Source organism: Phyllobates terribilis, unplaced genomic scaffold, assembly GCF_046119375.1.
Source record: "Phyllobates terribilis strain yellow unplaced genomic scaffold, ASM4611937v1 Scaffold_11__3_contigs__length_659146591, whole genome shotgun sequence".
Classification (NCBI taxonomy): Eukaryota; Metazoa; Chordata; class Amphibia; order Anura; family Dendrobatidae; genus Phyllobates; species Phyllobates terribilis.
In genome coordinates, this window is record NW_027362771.1 from 185,003,956 (window position 1) to 185,026,141 (window position 22,186).

The window sequence follows — 22,186 nt, forward strand, 5'->3', positions numbered from 1 at the left end:
GTCTGCTTAACCTCCGCTAGAGACTAAAATTACGGGGAACCCCACGCCAATTTTTTTTAATAATAAATCCTTTATTTTAATACTAAATGACAAGTACAGTAACCAACACTGTCACTGTACTTATTATATATGTGACTGACATGTTTCTATCTATCTAATCTATGTGTGAAGCTCTATTCTGTCTGTTATAAATTGTCGGGTACCGCTGCTGAATTGCCGGCCGGCTTTTTTAAAGAGACGGTGCATGAAAACACTATTATTTTTTTTAATAAATCCTTTGCAGTAAATGACAAGTACAGTAAGCAACACTGTCACAGTACTTCATATATATGTGACTGACATGTTTCTATCTATCTAATCTATGTGTGAAGCTCTATTCTGTCTGTTATAAATTGTCGGGTACCGCTGCTGAATTGCCGGCCGGCTTTTTTAAAGAGACGGTGCACGAAAACACTATTATATTTTTTAATAAATCCTTTACATTAAATGACAAGTACAGTAAGCAACACTGTCACTGTACTTCGTATATATGTGGCTGACATGTTTCTATCTATCTAATCTATGTGTGATTCTCTATTCCTTCTATTCTAAATTGTCGGGTACAGATGCTAAATTGCCAGCCGGCTTTTTTAAAGAGACGGTGCATGAAAACACTATTATTTTTTTTAATAAATCCTTTGCAGTAAATGACAAGTACAGTAAGCAACACTGTCACAGTACTTCATATATATGTGACTGACATGTTTCTATCTATCTAATCTATGTGTGAAGCTCTATTCTGTCTGTTATAAATTGTCGGGTACCGCTGCTGAATTGCCGGCCGGCTTTTTTAAAGAGACGGTGCACGAAAACACTATTATATTTTTTAATAAATCCTTTACACTAAATGACAAGTACAGTAAGCAACACTGTCACTGTACTTCATATATATGTGACTGACATGTTTCTATCTATCTAATCTTTGTGTGATGCTCTATTCCTTCATGTCTAAATTGTCGGGTACCGGTGTATGCCGCTGCTGAATTGCCGGCCGGCTTTTTTAAAGAAAGCGTCTTCTGAGCAGTTTGTCAGCTTTTGGACACCTTTGAAGGTGTTTTCTATGTGTTCCTATGTGTTTTTGTTTGCCTGCCATTGGTTTTAACGGTGTTCGACGGTGTTCTAAGGTGTTCGACGAACAGTTCGACGAACAGTTCCTCGAACATCCCGGTGTTCGACGAACCGAACCGAACCCGAACACTACGGGGGTGGCTCAACACTAGTGTCTAGTACTCTGCCACAGCCACTATCAGAAGATGGAGCAGCTCCACAATCGAGCAGTTCCGGCCGGCGGTCGACGCCAAAACAGAGAACAGCTGATCGGTAGGGGTGTCATGTTTGGCACATAGGTAAATCAGGCGATTCCGGAAGTTTTAGATCGTATGTGAGCTCTCTAAGACCTTCACTTCCCAAGATATTTGCCTAAAAAAAAGAAACACAGCCCAACAACTGGACAAATCTGCTCCAAATGATTCACGTAGGTAAATCAGGCCCTATTGAAAGTTTTAATCCATGTTTCAGCTCTCTAAAACCTATCTTTCTCAATATATTTGCGGAAAAAACAAAACACAAAAGAAAATATTAATTTACAGCCAAACATTTGGACCAATCTGCCACAAGCTTTCCACATAAGTAAATCAGGCACTTTGGAAGGTTTTACACTGCGGTTCAGCTCTCTAGAAACTACCATTATCAACATATTCACCGAAAATCAGAATATAAAAATGTTCTCGAGATACTTATAAAAACGAAATATGAATTTATAGCCAAATGACGGGACAAATCTGCATGTAGGTAAATCAGGCACTTCTGAAGGTTTTATATATTCATTTACTCTATATGGTATATATAGTACAGTATATATAGCATATATAGTATAGGTGTGGCGCCCCGCTGCGCTTGTTACCACAGATCCTAGAAGGGTGCATTAATGGAATCCTCCACAAGAGGCCCCCATAAACATTCACACATCTCCACCTTTCACCTCAGACCAGCAGAGGGAGCCCGTTAGGGATATAAATAGGGAAGGTGGAGCTAGGCAGTTAGTTAGTCTGGAGTGCACAGAGAGTAAAAATCTGTGTGTGCAGAGAAGCACGTGGGTTGCTGTGTAGGCAAGCTAGGCCTCCAGCAGTCCTGAAGCCCAGTCTAGACTCAGGAGCTCAAGTAAGTGAGCCCAAGGTGTGCCGACGCCTGTAAGAGCGGTGAAGAGCGGCAAGCTGCCGTTAGTGTGAGTAGCCTAGTGAGGGCCCGAGCATGGCCGAAGGCGAGTGGAAAGTGAGTATCAGTGGGGGCAGAGGAGCTTACCCAGCTCACCCCGAAACATATACCGGACACCGGGTCCGAGCTTACCGGGATCTCTACGACCCAGTAAGGCATAACCGGAATCCCTGGAGAACTACAGGTCCCAGGTTCACCAGAGAGCTGATACGTAACAGAGCCAGGAGACACATAGGCCCCGTAAACTGGGAGCGTGCACTCCAAGAGAAGGCCCTACCACAATGTCAGCCGGTGCAGGACAGAGATAAAGTTAGGCCTAGCTTCAGGCAGGTCATAAACTTACTACGCAGAGGCAAGAAACAGGAGGCCCTACACCCGCTCATTGGGGAGGATACTGATATGCACCCTTCACCCTACAGTGCTCCGGGATGTGCCTGAACTACCACCAGTAAAAGGTACTAAAGTGACTTCCGCGTCCGTCCCCGTTATTGCTCTGACCCGACTGGGTCTCGCCTGTCCTGCATCCCCCTCTCCGTACGCTGCCCTGAGGCCTATCTCCACCTGTGGGGAGCTATACCATCGAGCTGCCTTATCACCGGCCTCAGTGGACTGCCGCAGCGCTGGTGATTCTCACCAGAAACCACAGATGGCGTCACGAACTTCCATAAAATTAACAAACAATCCCCTTTTAAAAGCTGACCCCAGGGTACGGGCCCGGGAGCCGACCACCGCGACATCCTCAAGGCCAGGCAAAGGCCCGGGTACCAAGTCGTCTCCATCCCCCTGGGCGAGTCATAGGACTCACACATAGAGCTCCCCTAAAACAAATATAAACATTTTAAAATGTATAATGTGAACAGTATCAAAAATAACTAAAAAGAAATCTAAAAAGACTTTTTTCTATATTTGCATTAAAAATTGTATATAAATTGCACAGTACTTATGCACTCCCATGCAGCACTGAAAAATAAAGCAAATTCTTGCACATAAAACAATGTCTCTTACATCCACGACAGTAAACAAAATAATACAACTGCCGCAATGTGGAGAGGCAAAATGGAAAAAAATTACTGGCCATTAAGGCTGTTTCAGACATGGTTAATAAAGACATTAAAAGATAAAACAAAAAGGTTTGCATAGGGATGAAAAAATAATTCCCAATAATCACAGGTTAGATGTGTAATTTCTAAACCACATCTACAGTTAACCAAAAAGGTATATTTAGATATATTTTTTATATATATTTTTTGAACTGATAATAACTCATTAAGATTTAATGTATCATTAAACAGTGTATTGTAGCAAAATCCTTTGTTATACAACTGAACATTCTGTAAAAAAGCATAATAGTTGAATTGGTGGCTATAATATGTAATCAGAAAACATGTCAATATATTTTTCATGTCTGTTACAGAAAAGACATATTTTTCAGGTGTCAGATTTTGTGAAATGTTCAGGGTTTTTACATTTGCCTGACCCATCAGTGCCTCAAATGGCATTTTCCTCTGTACATTTTTATTGCGTGCTGTAGTGTTCTATGTCTTTATTGATTGCGTCTAGGTGACAGTACTTACTTTTATCTGCCCTTTGTCTCAGGAGACTCTTGATCATGTAGCTAGCTTCAACATACCATTTTTTCAACAATATTTCAAAATGGAGCTTTTCAGATTCCTATTTATAGGATGGCTAGAGCTTAGCTTTTCTACTGTTGGGAGTGGATGTAGTAAGATCTAATAACATCCACTTCAGGGTTAAAAAAATGTGCACACATTAGAAATGAAATTTATAGAAAGTTATTTTTGCAAAAATACGCCTGTGTTTTCTGACCAAAAGTTGCAATGAAAGAATTCATGATTGCTAATTGCAGTAAATGTAATTTCACACATTTTATAATAATCTTCATTCATAACATAATTAAGGTCGCATATGTTATACCTTAAAGGGATGTTCGAAATTCACAAAAGTGGTGCCCAAATGATTGCTTAGTTGTAAAGCATCAAACACAAATAGTACTCATCCTCTTTGGGTCCAACACTGGTTTTTGCCATCGTCCGGATTCCTGTGTAATAATTGCAGCGGTGATGTAATGACTACAAAGCATATCACCACTGCAGCCAATCACTGACTTTGGCAGGTCTTCTGGTGTGGATGGTCGAATCTATTGAGCTCAGTGCTTGGTGGCAGTGGTAATGTGTGCTCTTGTTGTGATGTCACCACCGCAGCCAACACACAGAGACTGGAGAAGAGGTGGAGAGTTGGCACTGAACTCGGGGAGGCGGAATACTATCTGCATTTGTTATTTTGCAACCATGCAATCATTTGGGAACCATGTTTTTGAAAGCAGAAAACTCCTGTAAGACGAAGCTGTCATACTGTATAAAGGGATATACAATGAGTATGGAAAGTATTCAGACCCCTTCAAATTTTTCACTCTTTGTTTCATTGCAGCCATTTGGTAAATTCTAAAAAGTTCATTTTTTCTCATTAAAGTACACTCTGCACCCCATCTTGACTGAAAAAAACAGAAATGTAGAAATTTTTGCAAATTTATTAAAAAAGAAAAAGTGAAACATCACATGGTCTTAAGTATTCAGACCCTTTACTCAGACACTCATATTTAAGTCCCATGCTGTCCATTTCCTTGTGATCCTCCTTGAGATGGCTCAACTCCTTCATTGGAGTCCAGCTGTGTTTAATTAAACTGATAGGACTTGATTTGGAAAGGCACACACCTGTCTATATAAGACCTCACAGCTCACATTGCACGTCAGACCAAATGAGAATCATGAGCTCAAAGGAACTGCCCAAGGAGCTCAGAGACAGAATTGTGGCAAGGCACAGATCTGGCCAAGTTTACAAAAGAATTTCAGCATTACTCAAGGTTCCTAAGAGAACAGTGGCCTCCATAATCCTTAAATGGAATAAGTTTGGGACCACCAGAAGTCTTCCTAGACCTGGCCGTCCAGCCAAAGTAATCGTGGGAGAAGAGCCTTGGTGAGAGAGGTAAAGAAGAACCCCGAGATCACTGTGGCTGGGCTCCAGAGATGCAGTAAGGAGATGAGAGAAAGTTCCACAAAGTCAAATATCACTGCAGCCCTCCACCAGTCGGGCCTTTATGGCAGAGTGGTCCGACGGAAGCCTCTCCTCAACGCAAGACATATGAAAGCCCGCATAGAGTTTGCTCAAAAACACATGAAGGACTCTCAGACTATGAGAAATAAGATTCTCTGGTCTGATGAGACAAAGATAGAACTTCTTGGTGATAATTCTAAGCGGTATGTGTGGAGAAAACCAGGCACTGCTCATCACCTGCCCAATACAACTCCCAACAGTGAAACATGGTAATGGCAGCATCATGCTATGAGGGTGTTTTTCAGCTGCAGGGACAGGACGACTGGTTGCAATTGAAGGAAACATGAATGCGGCCAAGTACAGAGATATCCTGGATGAAAACCTCTTCCAGTGTGCTCTGGACCTCAGACTTGGCCAAATGTTCACCTTCCAACAAGACAATGACCCTAAGCACACAGCTAAAATAACAAAGGAGTGGCTTCAGAACAATTCTGTGACCATTCTTGACTGGCCCAGCCAGAGCCTTGACCTAAACCCAATTGAGAATCTCTGGAGAGACCTGAAAATGGCTGTCCACCAACGTTCACCATACAACCTGACGGAACTGGAGAGGATCTGCAAGGAAGAATGGCAGAGGATCCCCAAATCCAGGTGTGAAAAACTTGTTGCATCATTCCCAAGAAGACTCATGGCTGTACTAGCTCAAAAGGGTGCTGCTACTCAATACTGAGCAAAGGGTCTGAATACTTATGACCATGTGATATTTCAGTTTTTCTTTTTTAATAAATTTACAAAAATTTCTACATTTCTGTTTTTTTCAGTCAAGATGAGGTGCAGAGTGTACTTTAATGAGAAAAAAAATGAACTTTTTAGAATTTACCAAATAGCTGCAATGAAACAAAGAGTGAAAAATTTAAAGGGGTCTGAATACTTTCCAAACCCACTGCAGAAATCCCTTGTTTTTTATTGTATTTAGACCACATGGTAAATCATGTTTGTGACTCTCAATGTTACATTTAAGGTAATGAAAGTCATGTGTGCTGTGAGTCTGATACATTGTGAGTCTGATACATTCAGCTCCATTCCATATCATTTCATATTAACTGTTTTCTATACAAAGCCTTGCTGTGCCCATTCGAAATGTCGGGATACAGAGGACACATTTCCTAGGGTAGGAAAGGTGTCATGTATGTAGTTATTAGTGTTGAGCGAGCACGAAAATGCTCGGGTGCTCGAAGCTCGGGCCGAGCTTACCATGATACTCGGGTGCTCGACCAAAGCAACGAGCCCAATGTTAGTCTATGGGAGACCCAAGCATTTTTGCGGCGGCACCCCCGGCAGTCTGTAGAAAGCCTAAAAAGTGCCCAAAACGATAGTGACAGTGTTCACATGACATGGGGACAGCATGGGGATCGCCCCAGGAAGCATTTATGACCCCCAGGTCACGGCTGTCAACAACGTGGTCAGAGGTATTAAACCACTTTTTCAGGCTCACAATAAAACGTTCAAAAATGAAACTGAAACGGTTTTCCTGTGAAATATATTAAGGAACTTCCTTTCCAGGGTAAAGACTTGTGTATAAGGTAAAATAAATAACCAAAAACAAAAATACTCCTCCACACCTTGGGCTATGTTCACAAGCAGCATTTTTTATGCATTTTTGCTCTTTTGTATTGCTTTCAACCGTGACAAATGCATTGACCGGGAAATGTCACTTTAACATTTTACAATGTTATCTGGCCATGTGCTGTGTGACACATGCATACAGTGCTGAAAAGACATGGGAACAGCATGGGGAAGACCCCTGGAAGCATTTCTGACACCCAGGTCACTGCCTAAAAGTGTGCCCATCAGAAGTGATCCTTGCCACATCAGAAGATGCAGACTTGCAACTATCCCCGTGCAAGTCCTTGTCCCAGGGCAGTGTTCAATTATGCCTCCCCCATTCCTTGCAATGCAAGCGCAAGTATGCAGCCTGCCACCCACCCACCCCCAGGCTGCAATACCATACTGCTAGCTTGCAGTTGAAATGGGGCCTTTTAGTTTGGAGGAGGCCGAAGCTGGTTACTACCTCATGGCTGCTTCGGCAGCGAGGTATCCATACTCAGTCCCCAGCCGCTCGGCGGCCAGGTGTACACACTCTGTTACCAGCCGCCAGGGTGCGGCCGGGTGTCCATACTTGGTCCCCAGCCGCCCCGCGGCCGGGTGTCCACACATGGTCCCCAGCCGCCTGGGGGCGGCCGGGTGTCCATAAACGGTCCCCAGCCATCCCTATTTCTCCTGTCAACTTCCCCCACACTTTTCTTAGCCTGGCCTGCTTTAGGGCAGCATTGGACGAGCCCACCAGAGCCCTGGACTCCGGTGGGCCCTGGCTTCTCCATCAGGGGAGTTGAGAGTGCCAAGGTGAGGAGCATGATGATAGAAGTTAGCATCTGCTTTGTTTTCTTGGAATGCAAGCGCATGTATGTAGTAGCGGCTAGGCCTGAGGTGGTCTGCGTTTTGGCGCATATCCTACCTCCTCCGAGGATTGCTAGATGTTTTCCTGCTACTATCCCAGTTCTATGACTTCCATTAAAACAAAGCTTCAGGTGATGAATGATGGATGAGGTGGTGGCAAAGGAGATAGAGCAGGAGGAACAGGGACCATTCACATCAATATCAGGTCAGTCAACCACACATGTCTTGTAGGATATGTTTCTGTACCAAAAGGAGCGGTTCGGCTACACAGTTATAGGGCATACAGTGAGTGCAATGCCTAACAAAAATTTCGAGGCACTCCAATGCCCCTTGGAAGTGACATGGAGGCCAGAGGGCCTTAACTAAACCGTTTTTTCCATTTATAACAACTGGGTCTCCTGTGCACTGTTGGCCTAAGCAGTGAATGGAAGGCTTTCCAAAAATTATGAGGAACTGAAATGCCCCTTGAAACAGACATGGATTACAGCATACTAAAAACCTACTACCCAGTATTGGGGAGTGGGTCTCCCTTAGTGTTCGCCTATGCATTGAAAAGCAAAAGCTGACTAAAATTAGGAGGAAATGCAATGCCCATTGGAAGAGTCATGGAGGTTAGAGTTAATTAAAAATAACATTTCAATGCCCCTTGGAAGAGCTGTGAAGTTCAGAGTGGTTTAACAAAAAGGTTTCAATGCTCCTTGGAAGAGACGTGGAGGTCGCAGTAGCTTAACAAGACGGTTTTAATGCCCCTTGGAAGAATGGTGGAGGTCGCAGTAGCTTAACAAACAGTTTTAATGCCCCTTGGAAGAGACGTGGAGGTCGCAGTAGCTTAACAAGACGGTTTTAATGCCCCTTGGAAGAGACGTGGAGGTCTCAGTAGCTTAACAAGACGGTTTTAATGCCCCTTGGAAGAATGGTGGAGGTCGTAGTGGAAAAAAAAGACAATATCAATGCCCCTTGGAAAAGTGGTGGAGGTCGCAGTAGCTTAACAAGATGGTTTTAATGCCCCTTGGAAGAATGGTGGAGGTTGTAGTGGAATAAAAAGACAATATCAATGAACCTTGGAAAAGTGGAGGAGGTCGCAGTAGCTTAACAAGACGGTTTTAATGCTCCTTGGAAAAGTGGTGGAGGTCGCAGTAGCTTAACAAGACGGTTTTAATGCCCCTTGGAAGAGACGTGGGGGTTGCAGTATCTTAACAAGACGGGTTTAATGCCCCTTGGAAGAGACGTGGAGGTTGCAGTAGCTTAACAAGACAGTTTTAATGCCCCTTGGAAGAATGGTGGAGGTCGCAGTGGAATAAAAAGACAATATCAATGCCCCTTGGAAAAGTGGTGGAGGTCGCAGTAGCTTAACAGAACAGTTTTAATGCCCCTTGGAAAAGTGGTGGAGATCGCAGTAGCTTAACAAGACTGTATTAATGCCCCTTGGAAGAGACGTGGAAGTCGCAGTAGCTTAACAAGACGATTTTAATGCCCCTTGGAAGAGACGTGGAGGTTACAGTAGCTTAACAAGATGGTTTTAATGCCCCTTGGAAGAGATGTGGAGATCGCAGTAGCTTAACAAAACGGTTTTAATGCCCCTTGGAAGAATGGCTGAGGCGGCAGTGGAATAAAAAGACAATATCAATGCCCCTTGGAAAAGTAGTGGAGGTCGCAGTAGCTTAACAAGACGGTTTTAATGCCCCTTGGAAAAGTGGTGGAGGTCGCAGTAGCTTGAGTGAAAGTTCTCCTTGTAGCGGGGGTCTAAAAGTGTCACCAACCAGTAATGACTGTCACCCAACATTTTGACAACGCGAGGGTCACGGTTAAGGCAGCTTAACATAAAGTCAGCCATGCGTGCAAGACTGGTAATGGGCAAGACTTCCATATCCTCACCAAGATGACGACTGACCATGCTCTCCTCCTCCTCCTCCTCCTCCCCCCTGTCCTCAGGCCACCCACACTGAACCGACTGTATGATAGTTGTACAGGTACTACCGTCTGCAGCACATGATACCAGCTCCTGTTCTTCCTCCTCCTCCTCTCCCTCATTGTCCCCCAATGCACGTTGGGATGAGATGAGGCTGGGCTGTGAGTAATCGCCCATTACGGCTTCTTGATCCATCTCATCATACTCTGGCTGCAAGCCTCCTCTTTAATTCTCTGCAGAGAGCGTTGAAAAAGACAGACAAGTGGGATGCTGACGCTAATGACGGCGTCATTGCCACTCACCATCTTGGTGGACTCCTCAAAGTTGGTCAGGATGGTACATATGTCAGTCATCCAGGTCCACTCCTGAGGTCTTATGTGTGGAGTCTGACCTGAATATTGATGGCCTTGTTGCAGCTGGTACTCCACAACTGCTTTCTTCTGCTCACAAATCCTTTGCAACATGTGGAGGGTAGAGTTCCAACATGTGGGGACATCACACACCAGTCGGTGAGCCAGAAGCTGGAAATGCTGCTGCAACACTGCAACGGCAGCGGAAGCTGCAGCCGACTTCCGAAAATGAGCTGACAGGCAGCGTACTTTGACGAGCAGATCTGGCAACTTGGGGTACGATTTAAGAAACCGCTGAACCACGAGGTTAAGCACATGAGCCAGGCATGGTACGTGTGTGATCTCGCCTCGCCTCAGAGCTGCCACCAGGTTACGGCCATTGTCACACACGACCATGCCTGGATGTAGGTTCAGCGGTCTCAGCCACAGATCTGCCTGCTCTTTCAAAGCTGTCCACAACTCACAAGCAGTGTGAGGTTTATCACCTAAGCTTATGAGTTTCAGCACAGCCTGTTGCTGCTTGGCTGAGGCAGTACTGCAGTGCTTCCAGCTAGTAACTGATGTGGTGATATATGAGATGGAGGCTGAACATGAGGAGGAGGAGGAGGATGATGCGCAGGAGCTGTACACTGTGGGGGCAACTCTGACTGACATAGGGCTCGCAATCCTCGGTGTGGGGAGGATGTGTTCCATCCCAAGGTCCGACTGGGTCCCGGCTTCCACTATATTTACCCAGTGTGCCATCAGGGAGATATACCATCCCTGGCCACAAGCGCTTGTCCACATGTCCGCTGTCAGGTGGACTCTCCCAGTAACTGCGCTGTTGAGGGCACATCAGATGTTTTGGGACACGTGCTTGTGTAGTGCGGGGATGGCACACCGGGCAAAATAGTGTCGGCTGGGGACCGAGTACCGAGGGACGGCCACCGCCATAAGGTTGCGAAAGGATTCCATCTCCACCAGCCTAAAAGGCAGCATTTCCAACGCAAGCAGTCGTGAAATGTGCGAATTTAGGACTGTGGCCTGTGGGGCGTTGGCTGCGAATTTGTGCTTTCGTTCAAAGCTCTGGAATATGGACAATTGAACGCTGCGGTGGGACGTGGACGTGGACGTTGATGCTGTTTCTTGGGAAACTGCCATAACAAGTGAAGACTGAGAGGAGGGAGCATCTTTGCATGCAGTATGGACAGGGGATTGCCTTGCACGCACAACAGGGGGTTCTTTTACACGCACAACAGCAGAAGAAGCAGTGGTGACACCCGCTGACACTTGTCGTGGACCCTGGGGTTCGCCCCACAAAGTCGGGTGCTTTGCTGACATGTGCCTGATCATGCAGGTGGTGGTCAGGCTGGTAGTTTTGTCACCCCTGCTGATGCTGGCATGGCAGGTGGTACAAATGTCCTTTTTGGGGTTATCAGCAGAGTCTTTAAAAAAATTCCAGACTCTGGAAGACCAACCGGTTGTACTGGCAACGTCCCTCGTGTTAGTGTTACGGGGAACTGTTGCCCGCCTTCTGTGTGCGGCCACCACACTGCTTCTTCCTGCCTGTTGGGGTACTCTGCCTCCCTCCCCCTGTGTGCTGCTGGCCTCACTCTGCGTGTCCTCCTGCCACGTTGGGTCAGTTACTAGATCATCCACCACCTCCTCCTCTTCCACTTGCGCACCACGATCCTCCATCTCACTTCGTGGCAATTGTGTCTCGTCATCGTCCACCTCTTGTGACAAATTGCCAGCGTCGACTTCCTGTGGCCGTGGCTGTTGAAATATTTGGGCATCGCTACATGGGATCTCCTCTTCCACCACTTCAAGCGGAGCAGGCAAGGGGCACAAATATAGAAATGGACCAGTGAACAGCATCAGGAGTGAGGAGGAGTATGCGGTCGAGACTCACGGCTACTAAAACTTTACCATGTAGAAGACAGACCGGAGGTGGTGGTGCCCAGGTAACTGGAAGTATTATCTACTATCCAATTAATAACTTGTTCACACTGATCAGTTCGCAATACTGGTGTTGTAGTGTGCTTCCCTAGTAATTCGGTCAAGAAGTGGGAGCGAGAAGATGTGGCTGTTGGTTGTGGCACATTTTCACCTTGGCCACGGCCCCGTCCTGTACACGCACCATCACCAGAACGTCCAGTTCCACGTCCCTTGCCACGCGCCTTGCCCATTTTAAATGAAGTAAAATAGCTTACACTCGCACTATCAATGGAAAAAGGGTAATAAAAAGGAGATTAGAACCATGGAAGAGGAAAACCACAGCTCTATTTCTCTGGCCTACACCAGACTCTTTTAAACAGATATATTTGTGTCTGAACAGTCAGAGAGACACTATTACAGTTTTTTTTTACGGCAAAAAATGCCAAAAGCAGTATAATACAGAGATTTGACCCGTGGAACTGCAAAACCACAGTTATATTTCTGTAGCCTACACCAGACTCTTTTAAACAGATATATTGGTGTCTGAACAGTCAGGGAGACACTATTACTGTTTTTTTTTTATGGCAAAAAATGCCAAAAGCAGGAAAACACAGAGATTTGACCCGTGGAACAGGAAAACCACAGTTTTATTTCTCTGGCCTACACCAGACTCTTTTAAACAGATATATTGGTGTCTGAACAGTCAGGGAGACACTATTACTGTTTTTTTTTACGGCAAAAAATGCCAAAAGCAGGATAACACAGAGATTTGACCCGTTGAACTGCAAAACCACAGTTCTATTTCTCTGGCCTACACCAGACTCTTTTAAACAGATATATTTGTGTCTGAACAGTCAGGGAGACACTATTACAGTTTTTTTTTACGGAAAAAATGCCAAAAGCAGGATAATGCAGAGATTTGACCCATGGAACTTCAAAACCACAGTTCTATTTCTCTGGCCTACACCAGACTCTTTTAAACAGATATATTTGTGTCTGAACTGTCAGGAAGACACTATTACTGTTTTTTTTTACGGCAAAAAATGCCAAAAGCAGGATAACACAGAGATTTGACCCCTGGAACTGCAGAACCACAGTTCTATTTTTCTGGCCTTCACCAGACTCTATTAAACAGATATATTTGTGTCTGAACAGTCAGGGAGACGCTATTACCGTTTTTTTTTTACGGAAAAAAATGCCAAAAGCAGGATAATGCAGAGATTTGACCCATGGAACTTCAAAACCACAGTTCTATTTCTCTGGCCTACACCAGACTCTTTTAAACAGATATATTTGTGTCTGAACAGTCAGGGAGACATTATTACAGGTTTTTTTTACGGAAAAAATGCCAAAAGCAGGATAATACAGAGATTTGACCCATGGAACTGCAAAACCACAGTTCTATTTCTCTGGCCTACATCAGACTCTTTTAAACAGATATATTGGTGTCTGAACAGTCAGGGAGACACTATTACAGTTTTTTTTTACGGAAAAAATGCCCAAAAGCAGGATAATACAGAGATTTGACCCATGGAACTGCAAAACCACAGTTCTATTTCTCTGGCCTACACCAGACTCTTAAACAGATATATTTGTGTCTGAACAGTCAGGGAGACACTATTACAGTTTTTTTTTACGGAAAAAATGCCCAAAAGCAGGATAATACAGAGATTTGACCCATGGAACTGCAAAACAACAGTTCTATTTCTCTGGCCTACACCAGACTCTTAAACAGATATATTTGTGTCTGAACAGTCAGGGAGACACTATTACAGTTTTTTTTTACGAAAAAAATGCCAAAAGCAGGATAATACAGAGATTTGACCCATGGAACTGCAAAACCACAGTTCTATTTCTCTGGCCTACACCAGACTCTTTTAAACAGATATATTGGTGTCTGAACAGTCACAGACACACTCAATTTTTTTTTGGGGTGGAAAAAAATACCAAAAGGTTAATAAGACGCATGTTTGTACAGTCTGACTGAGGGAAAAAAAATACAGGATTTAAATGAAAAAAAAAGGATTTTTCCTGGCCCCTGCGACCGGGGGATAAGTCTAGCAATTTGAACAACAGAAGCACACAGGACTGTAATGCAGCGTTTGCTGGTATAACCACTACGTCTCCTATACAGCCTGCCTGCCTGCCTGATATCTGGGATGGATATTAGTCCTCAGAAGGACTGTTTGTTTGATTTGGCAGGCTTTAGAGACCCTACACTACCTATTTCGCACTATATATCTCTCCCTAACTCAGCAGCGCTGTCCCTACACTGTCTGATCCCGGGCGACTGTGTCCAAGATGGCGGCGCCTGGTTTTAAATACTCGAGGTGACGCTGTGCGGCCAGCCAATCACTGTAATGCCCACAACCAACATGGCTGCGGAATTACAGTGACTGGCTGGAAATCCCTGCATGTTCATTGGCTCTGTAAAGAGCGCCAAATGTGCAGGGTGGAGACCCGAGCTCCCACCCGAGTAACCAGGAAATGCTTGGTGCTCGCCGAACATCCCGCGTAGTGAGATGCTCGGGCGAGTACCGAGCAGTGTCGAGCATGCTCGCTCAACACTAGTAGTTATAGCTAAAAAGTGCACAAAATTTTAGATTGGAAAGTCCAGGGAGAACATTTGAATAATCTACAATGCAACAGATAAAATGTGCAAAAAAACCTGAACAAATAAATGTATAAAAAGTTCTCCTATATGTCATATGTGTCCATTTAATAGTAGTATGTAGACCCTATTTATTTTCTCACTGACTGAGATGTAAGTGCATAGAAAGCTGTAGACTATAATTCAGTAACAATATGTATGGTGATACACAGAAGTGGAGTACAGACTCTAAGATAAATGTTGAGCTAGATAATTGTGCTTTCAGCTATTATTAGACTAGAAGTCACACGTCTTGTAAGATGCCAATCAGGGAGTTAAGACTGTAGGAACAGTTTAACAGTTCACAGCATCCTTGAGGGGATGAATGACGCTCCTGCAAACAGCTTATTAAAATAACTGACACAAAGTCTACAGAAAAAGTGTGCAATATTTTTTTACCTTACAGTAGAGTATAGTATGGTATTAGATATTTATATTGTGCAGTGGCAAATGTTTTTTTCCTGTAATATTCTTGATGTCTTATTATTGCATTGTTGCAATTACAAGGAAAGACATACTATGGTTACTTCACTGGCTGTTCCTTAGTGAGTTAGAATCGTTCTGTTTTCTGTGTTCAGTTGACTAAAACATAAAGACCCTAAGTCACCAGGACTAGTAATTTTCATGATGAGGGCGTGTGCTGGAGTCAGATACTTCTAAATCATTAAGAGGTACACAGCTCTGTGTAGTTCATCACAAATCTTACTCCAGTCAGTGACTGGAGTAAGACTTCTGATATCTGGGGTAAGTAATACCACTGCTCATCATGAATTAGACAACCTGTGCCATCACGCACTCTCCGTGCCCCTGTACCACCACATCTCTGCCCATTTTGCAGGAGAAAAAAGTCACAATACTTTTGCCTAACGTGGAAATTGGCATTATCACTGTGATATATCAGGGCCAAAGAATTTTTCCAAAACTATCAATTTGAAACAGGCCATTGCAGATGGTGACATCATTTTATAAGGTGTTTGTGCAGGTGGCGTAGTATGCCCCATGAAATAGTAAGGGTAGTGTAAGTCTCACTTGGAGAGGTGCACCCTCTGGTCCCTGGGCCGAGGGGGTGGGACAGGTAATGGAACAAGCTAAACATGGAACACTAGAGTCTCATTCTTTAGACACGGGCGTGTATACTAATGAGCCTTAAATAGGAGAAGAGAGATGACATCACTGAGCCATGCTGGGCAACCTGCAAAACCCGACATGGAGCACAGCAGAGGGCTGAAGACCAAGGTGAAGGAAGCAGAGCCTGGGGCAGGTGTGTAACAGATAGACTGAACTTTGATGGACAGTGTGGTTTCCTTACTTAAGGATGGTAAAAAGTATGCATTCAGATGACAACAACAGTTCAAGATTTGACTCCTTTAACAAGTAAACTCTGTCTAAAAGGAATGTCTCATGAAGAGGCTTCTTTAAGCCCTGGCATGCAACTGTTATCACAGGGGGAGGCCACAGGCATTCACTCATTTTCCCCTGCATCAATGCTGCAAGTGAAATTTAGCATAATAGGCAAATAAATGTCAGACAACATATGAAAGTGTGTGAAAGTGCAGAGTCCACCAGAGCAGGAAATGCATTACCATAGCAGTTATACATTCTTGCACATAGAGGTGAGACCCATCACTAAGATCTTCTTATGCTCTGATAAATCATATACTGTAGACAAAAGTGAGATCGGGAGAAAGGTTTGATCAGAGTAATTACTTTTCTCAGTCATTTGTCAATTCTTATTGGAGGACCATGGTATATTGGCCTTGAATGGCCTAGGTTAAGAGAAAAGAGATTGGATATACGATAAACCTCCATCTATTGGCCCACATCTAAGACCTATCATATGGAATCCAAGGCCTTAAAAAGCCCAACACCCCATTTTTCAAAATCAGTTTAGCTCTGGTCCCCTGAGAAAGCCTGTATAGGCGAAACTAGTCGGGGGAGCTACAGTGCCTACAAGTAGTATTCAACCCCCTGCAGATTTAGCTGGTTTGATAAGATGCAAATAAGTTAGAGCCTTCAAACTGCAAACGAGAGTAGGTTTTATGAACAGAAGCATAAATCTTACAAACCAAAAAGTTATGTTGCTCAGTTGAATTTTATTAAATTTTAAACATAAAAGTGTGGGTCAATTATTATACAACCCCTATATTTAATATTTTGTGGAATAACCCTTGTTTGCAATTACAGCTAATAATCGTCTTTTATAAGACCTGATCAGGCCGGCACAGGTCTGTGGAGTTATCTTGGCCCACTCCTCCATGCAGATCTTCTCCAAGTTATCTAGGTTCTTTGGGTGTCTCATGTGGACTTTATTCTTGAGCTCCTTCCACAAGTTTTCAATTGGGTTAAGGTCAGGAGACTGACTAGGCCACTCCAACACCTTGACTTTTTCCCTATTGAACCAGGCCTTGGTTTTCTTGGCTGTTTGCTTTGGGTCGTTGTCTTGTTGGAAGATGAAATTACGACCCATCTTAAGATCCTTGATGGAGGAGCGGAGGTTCTTGGCCAAAATCTCCAGGTAGGCCGTGCTATCCATCTTCCCATGGATGCGGACCAGATGGCCAGGCCCCTTGGCAGAGAAACAGCCCCACAGCATGATGCTGCCACCACCATGCTTGACTGTAGGGATGGTATTCTTGGGGTCGTATGCAGTGCCATCCAGTCTCCAAACGTCACGTGTGTGGTTGGCACCAAAGATCTCGATCTTGGTCTCATCAGACCATAGAACCTTGAACCAGTCTGTCTCAGAGTCCTCCAAGTGATCATGAGCAAACTGTAGACTAGCCTTGACATGACGCTTTGAAAGTAAAGGTACCTTACGGGCTCGTCTGGAACGGAGACCATTGCGGTGGAGTACGTTACTTATGGTATTGACTGAAACCAATGTCCCCACTGCCATGAGATCTTCCCGGAGCTCCTTCCTTGTTGTCCTTGGGTTAGCCTTGACTCTTCGGACAAGCCTGGCCTCGGCACGGGAGGACACTTTCAAAGGCTGTCCTGGCCGTGGAAGGCTAACAGTAGTTCCATTAGCCTTCCACTTACGGATGATGCTCCCAACAGTGGAGACAGGTAGGCCCAACTCCTTGGAAAGGGTTTTGTACCCCTTGCCAGCCTTGTGACCCTCCACGATCTTGTCTCTGATGGCCTTGGAATGCTCCTTTGTCTTTCCCATGTTGACCATGTCTGAGTGCTGTTCACAAGCTTGGGGAGGGTCTTAAATAGTCAGAAAAGGCTGGCAAAAGAGATCTTTAATCCACACATGTGAAGCTCATTATTCTTGGTGCCTGAACTACTTCTTAATACTTTAGGGGGACCAAACAGAATTCTTGTGGTTTGAGGGGTTGAATAATAAATGACACTCTGAATTAACTTTTTACGTTTTAAAAAAACAAAAAAAAAAAAACAAAAAAAAAAATTTGCTGCAGTGCATTTCCCACTTCCAGGCTGATCTACAGTACAAATGTCACAATGCCAAGTTAATTCCGCATGTGTCAACCAGCTAAATCTGCAGGGGGTTGAATACTACTTGTAGGCACTGTATATATGTGTGTTTTTTAGTTTCTCTAGTGGAATTTGTTGGAAAAACAAGTGAATATAGTGAATATGTTAAGAGAGTGCTACATAGATCTTTGGACTGGAGCCATGATCTATGTTTGAAAATACATGCATATAGAAAAATCTAAAGAATTGTAGCTGGTTTAAGAGGGATTCCAATAATAGGAGATTCCTTTTACACATTGAAATAATACAAGTCCACTATAGTAGTTTTAAATTGTATTGACCACTTTTAATGGTAAATTACTAAAACTTATTTTTTAGCATATCCCTTAAATAGGATCTTTTTACCCTTTGGGTAATGTGTTGTTTTGAAATTTTTGTCCCTAAATGGGTGCTTGCACCATGATGTATTATAAGTCTATAACAGGAACAAGTATAGAATACATTAATCTAAATGAGAACAAAATAGCACATCTGCACTGTCCCATAGAAAATCATCAGTCCAAGTGCTATCCGATAAAATATTGGTTAGCACTCGGCCGTTGTTTACACTCGCATGAGCAAGACCTCATACTCATTCTTGTCTTAGGGCATGTTCACACGCTGCATTTTTGTTGCGTTTATTTCCTCACATTTTTGCCACACACAAAACACAGTGTTTTACAGTGCCTTCAAAATGAAAGAGATTTCTGAAATCTTAAGCACATGCTTATTTTTTCCATATGGATTTTAACCGTCAAAGTATTTTTTTTTTTCAAATCTGCAGTGTGACAATTCTTTCAGCATTTTTCCAACATTTTTCACCCATTCAAATGATTGGGGGAAAACTCAACTAAAAACATAAAAAACAAGGCATGTAAAAACGCCTCAAAAATGCACGTACTTTATGCAGCATTTTTCCTGCTAACACTCTGGTTTTTGTAATCATTGTGTGCATTTAACCTAAATGTTTATGAGGGTCTTTATTAGCATCTGTCTGCTTGAATTTTATTTATTGGAAATTTGTTAGGGCTGGGGTTGATTGGGATAAATCATATGAATGTTGAGTAAAAATAGTTGTAATACTTCTATACATTTTGACATTATCTTCTTTTTTATGGCTTTGCTTTGTGTATCGACCAACTGACAAAATATGGATCAGGCCGAAACACTCTGTGGATGATGGAACTAGGGTGACAAACTTTACAAGAGAAAAATATAATATAACATGTTATTCTAAGAGGCTGATTTGTCAAATTGTGCCATATCTGGGCAGTCTAATGAAGCAAGTCTATAAAATAACACAGCGTGAAGCCATAGTTTCTCAAACAGCAAAAAATATCATCTTTTGATTAACCAACGTTAAGTGTTAAATCAATATAACGTAAGTAAACAAAAAGATATTGGAAATTAAAAAAAATAATAATGGATGAAAAAAACAACATAGAATCCCTAAACCAAAAAGCTTGTAGATTTCTGATTTATCTGTTGTGTTTTAAATTGATTTATGTCTCATTAACAAACAATAATGAATGCAGAGAAAAACAAGTCATTTGTATATCGCCCAACCTTTGATATGAATGCAGCTTGAGAACAGCTGACTTACATTAGATCACAGGAGAGACCAGTTTTCTTTAATCTCCTTACTATATACTAGAGGTGTATAGTTTGCATTGCTTAATTATTGAAATTGAACAATGCCTTTGTGCATTATTTCCTATTAAATTATACTGAACGCACCTATCACAAGATAGTTTGATATGCCTTACCTCTTCTTTTTCAGCACTAATGAGATCTCGCCATTCTTCTGTCACATGACCGAAGTCAACAGTGTTCATGGGCACCTTTACCTCTCCGATGACGTCATGCTTAGAGAAGCGATCAAAATCATAAACATTCATCACTAATGTCTTCCCTCCTAATTCTGCATAGGGCACCTGTGAAAGACAAAAAATATTGTTGATTGGTGATATAATACAAATTTTTATCATATGCCCAATATACAATGAACCTTTTTGGTACTTTTTTAACAGATGAAAAGCTGCATCTTACAGTGCCGGCATGTGATATTTCAGCCTTTAAAAACAATACTTCAGTGTTTGAGGCCAAGGCCTGTAATGCCAACTGTTCTATGCATAAATAAATTTAAGCAAAACAACTTGTACTATCTAGACAACTACATTCAATATGACCTATTTAGGGGTGTATTTAGGTGGAGAGGTGAGGAGGGGAGCAGGTGGACATCTTCCCCAGTTTCAGTCGGCAGGGGGGCTTCATCAGGCCAGCTGTTGTGGTGGCCCGAAGCATACATTTTGTTGCCTCCGGGAGTGGAATTCAGCATTTTACTGAGCTGGCTGTCAAGATGACAGCCGGCTTAGAGAAGAAATTACATGATGGCTCCCAACTTTCAATTGTATTCGCGTCTTTCTTGCCCCGGGTGCCGGAGAACCTAGATCTGCCTTTGCCTTATCAAGGGTTTTGAAATTCATAGAGGGGACTACCCTATATAAAACAGCTTATTTGATCCAGATCAGACTGATACTGCAAAGAGTAGCTTCAACTTGGACTACAACTTTATATTGGAAAGGGTGCCGCATAATGCTACATTCACTGGCAGTGGTTACTGTAGAGCAAACGGGTAGCTGAATGGTAGCTTCATATTTTGATAAGCACTGATCACATTAAGTAGAGAGATCAGGCTAATAAGTGGTTGAATGAAAGTACTGAACATGTCTTCAGTAGAAATGTCTCTTAATATACAAATAAAATAGAAAGTTAGAGAAAAACTGTATGCACAATAAGGGTACAAAGACATAGAGAACAGTGGTGACCACTCAATGTAGACAAAGTATGTAGGAGATGAAACAGGACTCCAGTAGAGAACATAAGATTCATTCAATTCATTCACCCATGCTCAAACTTTGATAAAAGAGCAAGTGATACTATTACATTTATGACTGGCATCCTTTACTTACAGGGGTTGGCCATTACTTTGTATCCTTAGGTTAGGCCATCAGTGTATGAATGGCTGTGACATCTCCACCGATCAGATAATGATGGCCTATCCTATGGATAGATCATCAATAAAAAAGTAGTGGTTAGTCATTTGATATTTTCTTGAGAATTTTCTTTATATACATTGTCTATCTATTTTTTCTATTAAATTGCTAATTGGTTTACAATATAATGTGTCACTTTAGGTAGTTTCCACAGAAGTTTATTGCTGGGAGTTCCACCAATAGGACCATAGAGAACAGCTGACTATAAAAGCTATTGGCAGGATAACAGTTATCCAAAAGTTAATTCTCAATGTCAATTATTTATATGCGTCTAAAATGATAGCATTGTAATTTTTCAAGTATTATCATGCTTGCATTCACATCTAATAAGCTTTTTTTATTTTAAAGTCTTTGCATAAATAAGCCGCTAAGCTAGTTGGGCTATCATCCAAAACCCAATCCAAAAATCAATAAAAAGATGGCTGTGATGAATCCACAATGTACTTGTACACTGGGTTTTGGATATGAGCAGCTCCTGGATCACAGAGGATCTTGGCTTCTGAGCTTGTTTTTGATTTACTTGTGATACACTTTTTTATTTCATAGATTTTCAGCTTTAATGAATTATTATACATAATTACGTTGCTTTTGTAGTGTCAAACTTAGCAATAGGGGGTCGAAGAAGTGAAGCTTATTTGCATGGAAAAATGTTTAAAGCAAACATTATCAAGGCTTCAGCATCAACAACACTGCTGAGAAAAATAATACAATTGTTTTCGCCAAATTACACAGACCTATTGTACTTCTTGAGGTTATCTAGTAACAAGAAATCTAGCTAGGGCACCTCATTTAGATGCAGAATATTTTGATAGAGAAATAAAATTGGATGGGGAGTTATACTGCAGTATGTATGTGAGATATTTTTCTTAACAAGAACTCCCTATATACAAATCTAACAATATATCCCAATTTTACTACTGATTATTTTGAAGATCATACTACAAATATTGCATTTTTTAACTTGAAAAGCAAAATATTAACCATACCATAACGAATATAATAATGAATATAATGCTTCTGATGTTAACTACCCCAGAAGAATATC

The 22,186-nt window shown here is 42.5% G+C and overlaps 1 protein-coding gene across 2 annotated transcripts in view; it reads right to left on the bottom strand.

Moving 5' to 3' along the window:
• SYT1 (synaptotagmin 1) overlaps positions 1–22,186 on the bottom strand; it is a 926,879-nt gene that overhangs the window by 150,125 nt on the left and 754,568 nt on the right. For both annotated transcript variants that reach the window (XM_073651880.1, XM_073651879.1), the window contains exon 10: positions 19,852–20,019. In XM_073651880.1, the coding sequence (XP_073507981.1) occupies positions 19,852–20,019 (168 nt within the window). The remainder of the gene's footprint in view (positions 1–19,851; positions 20,020–22,186) is intronic.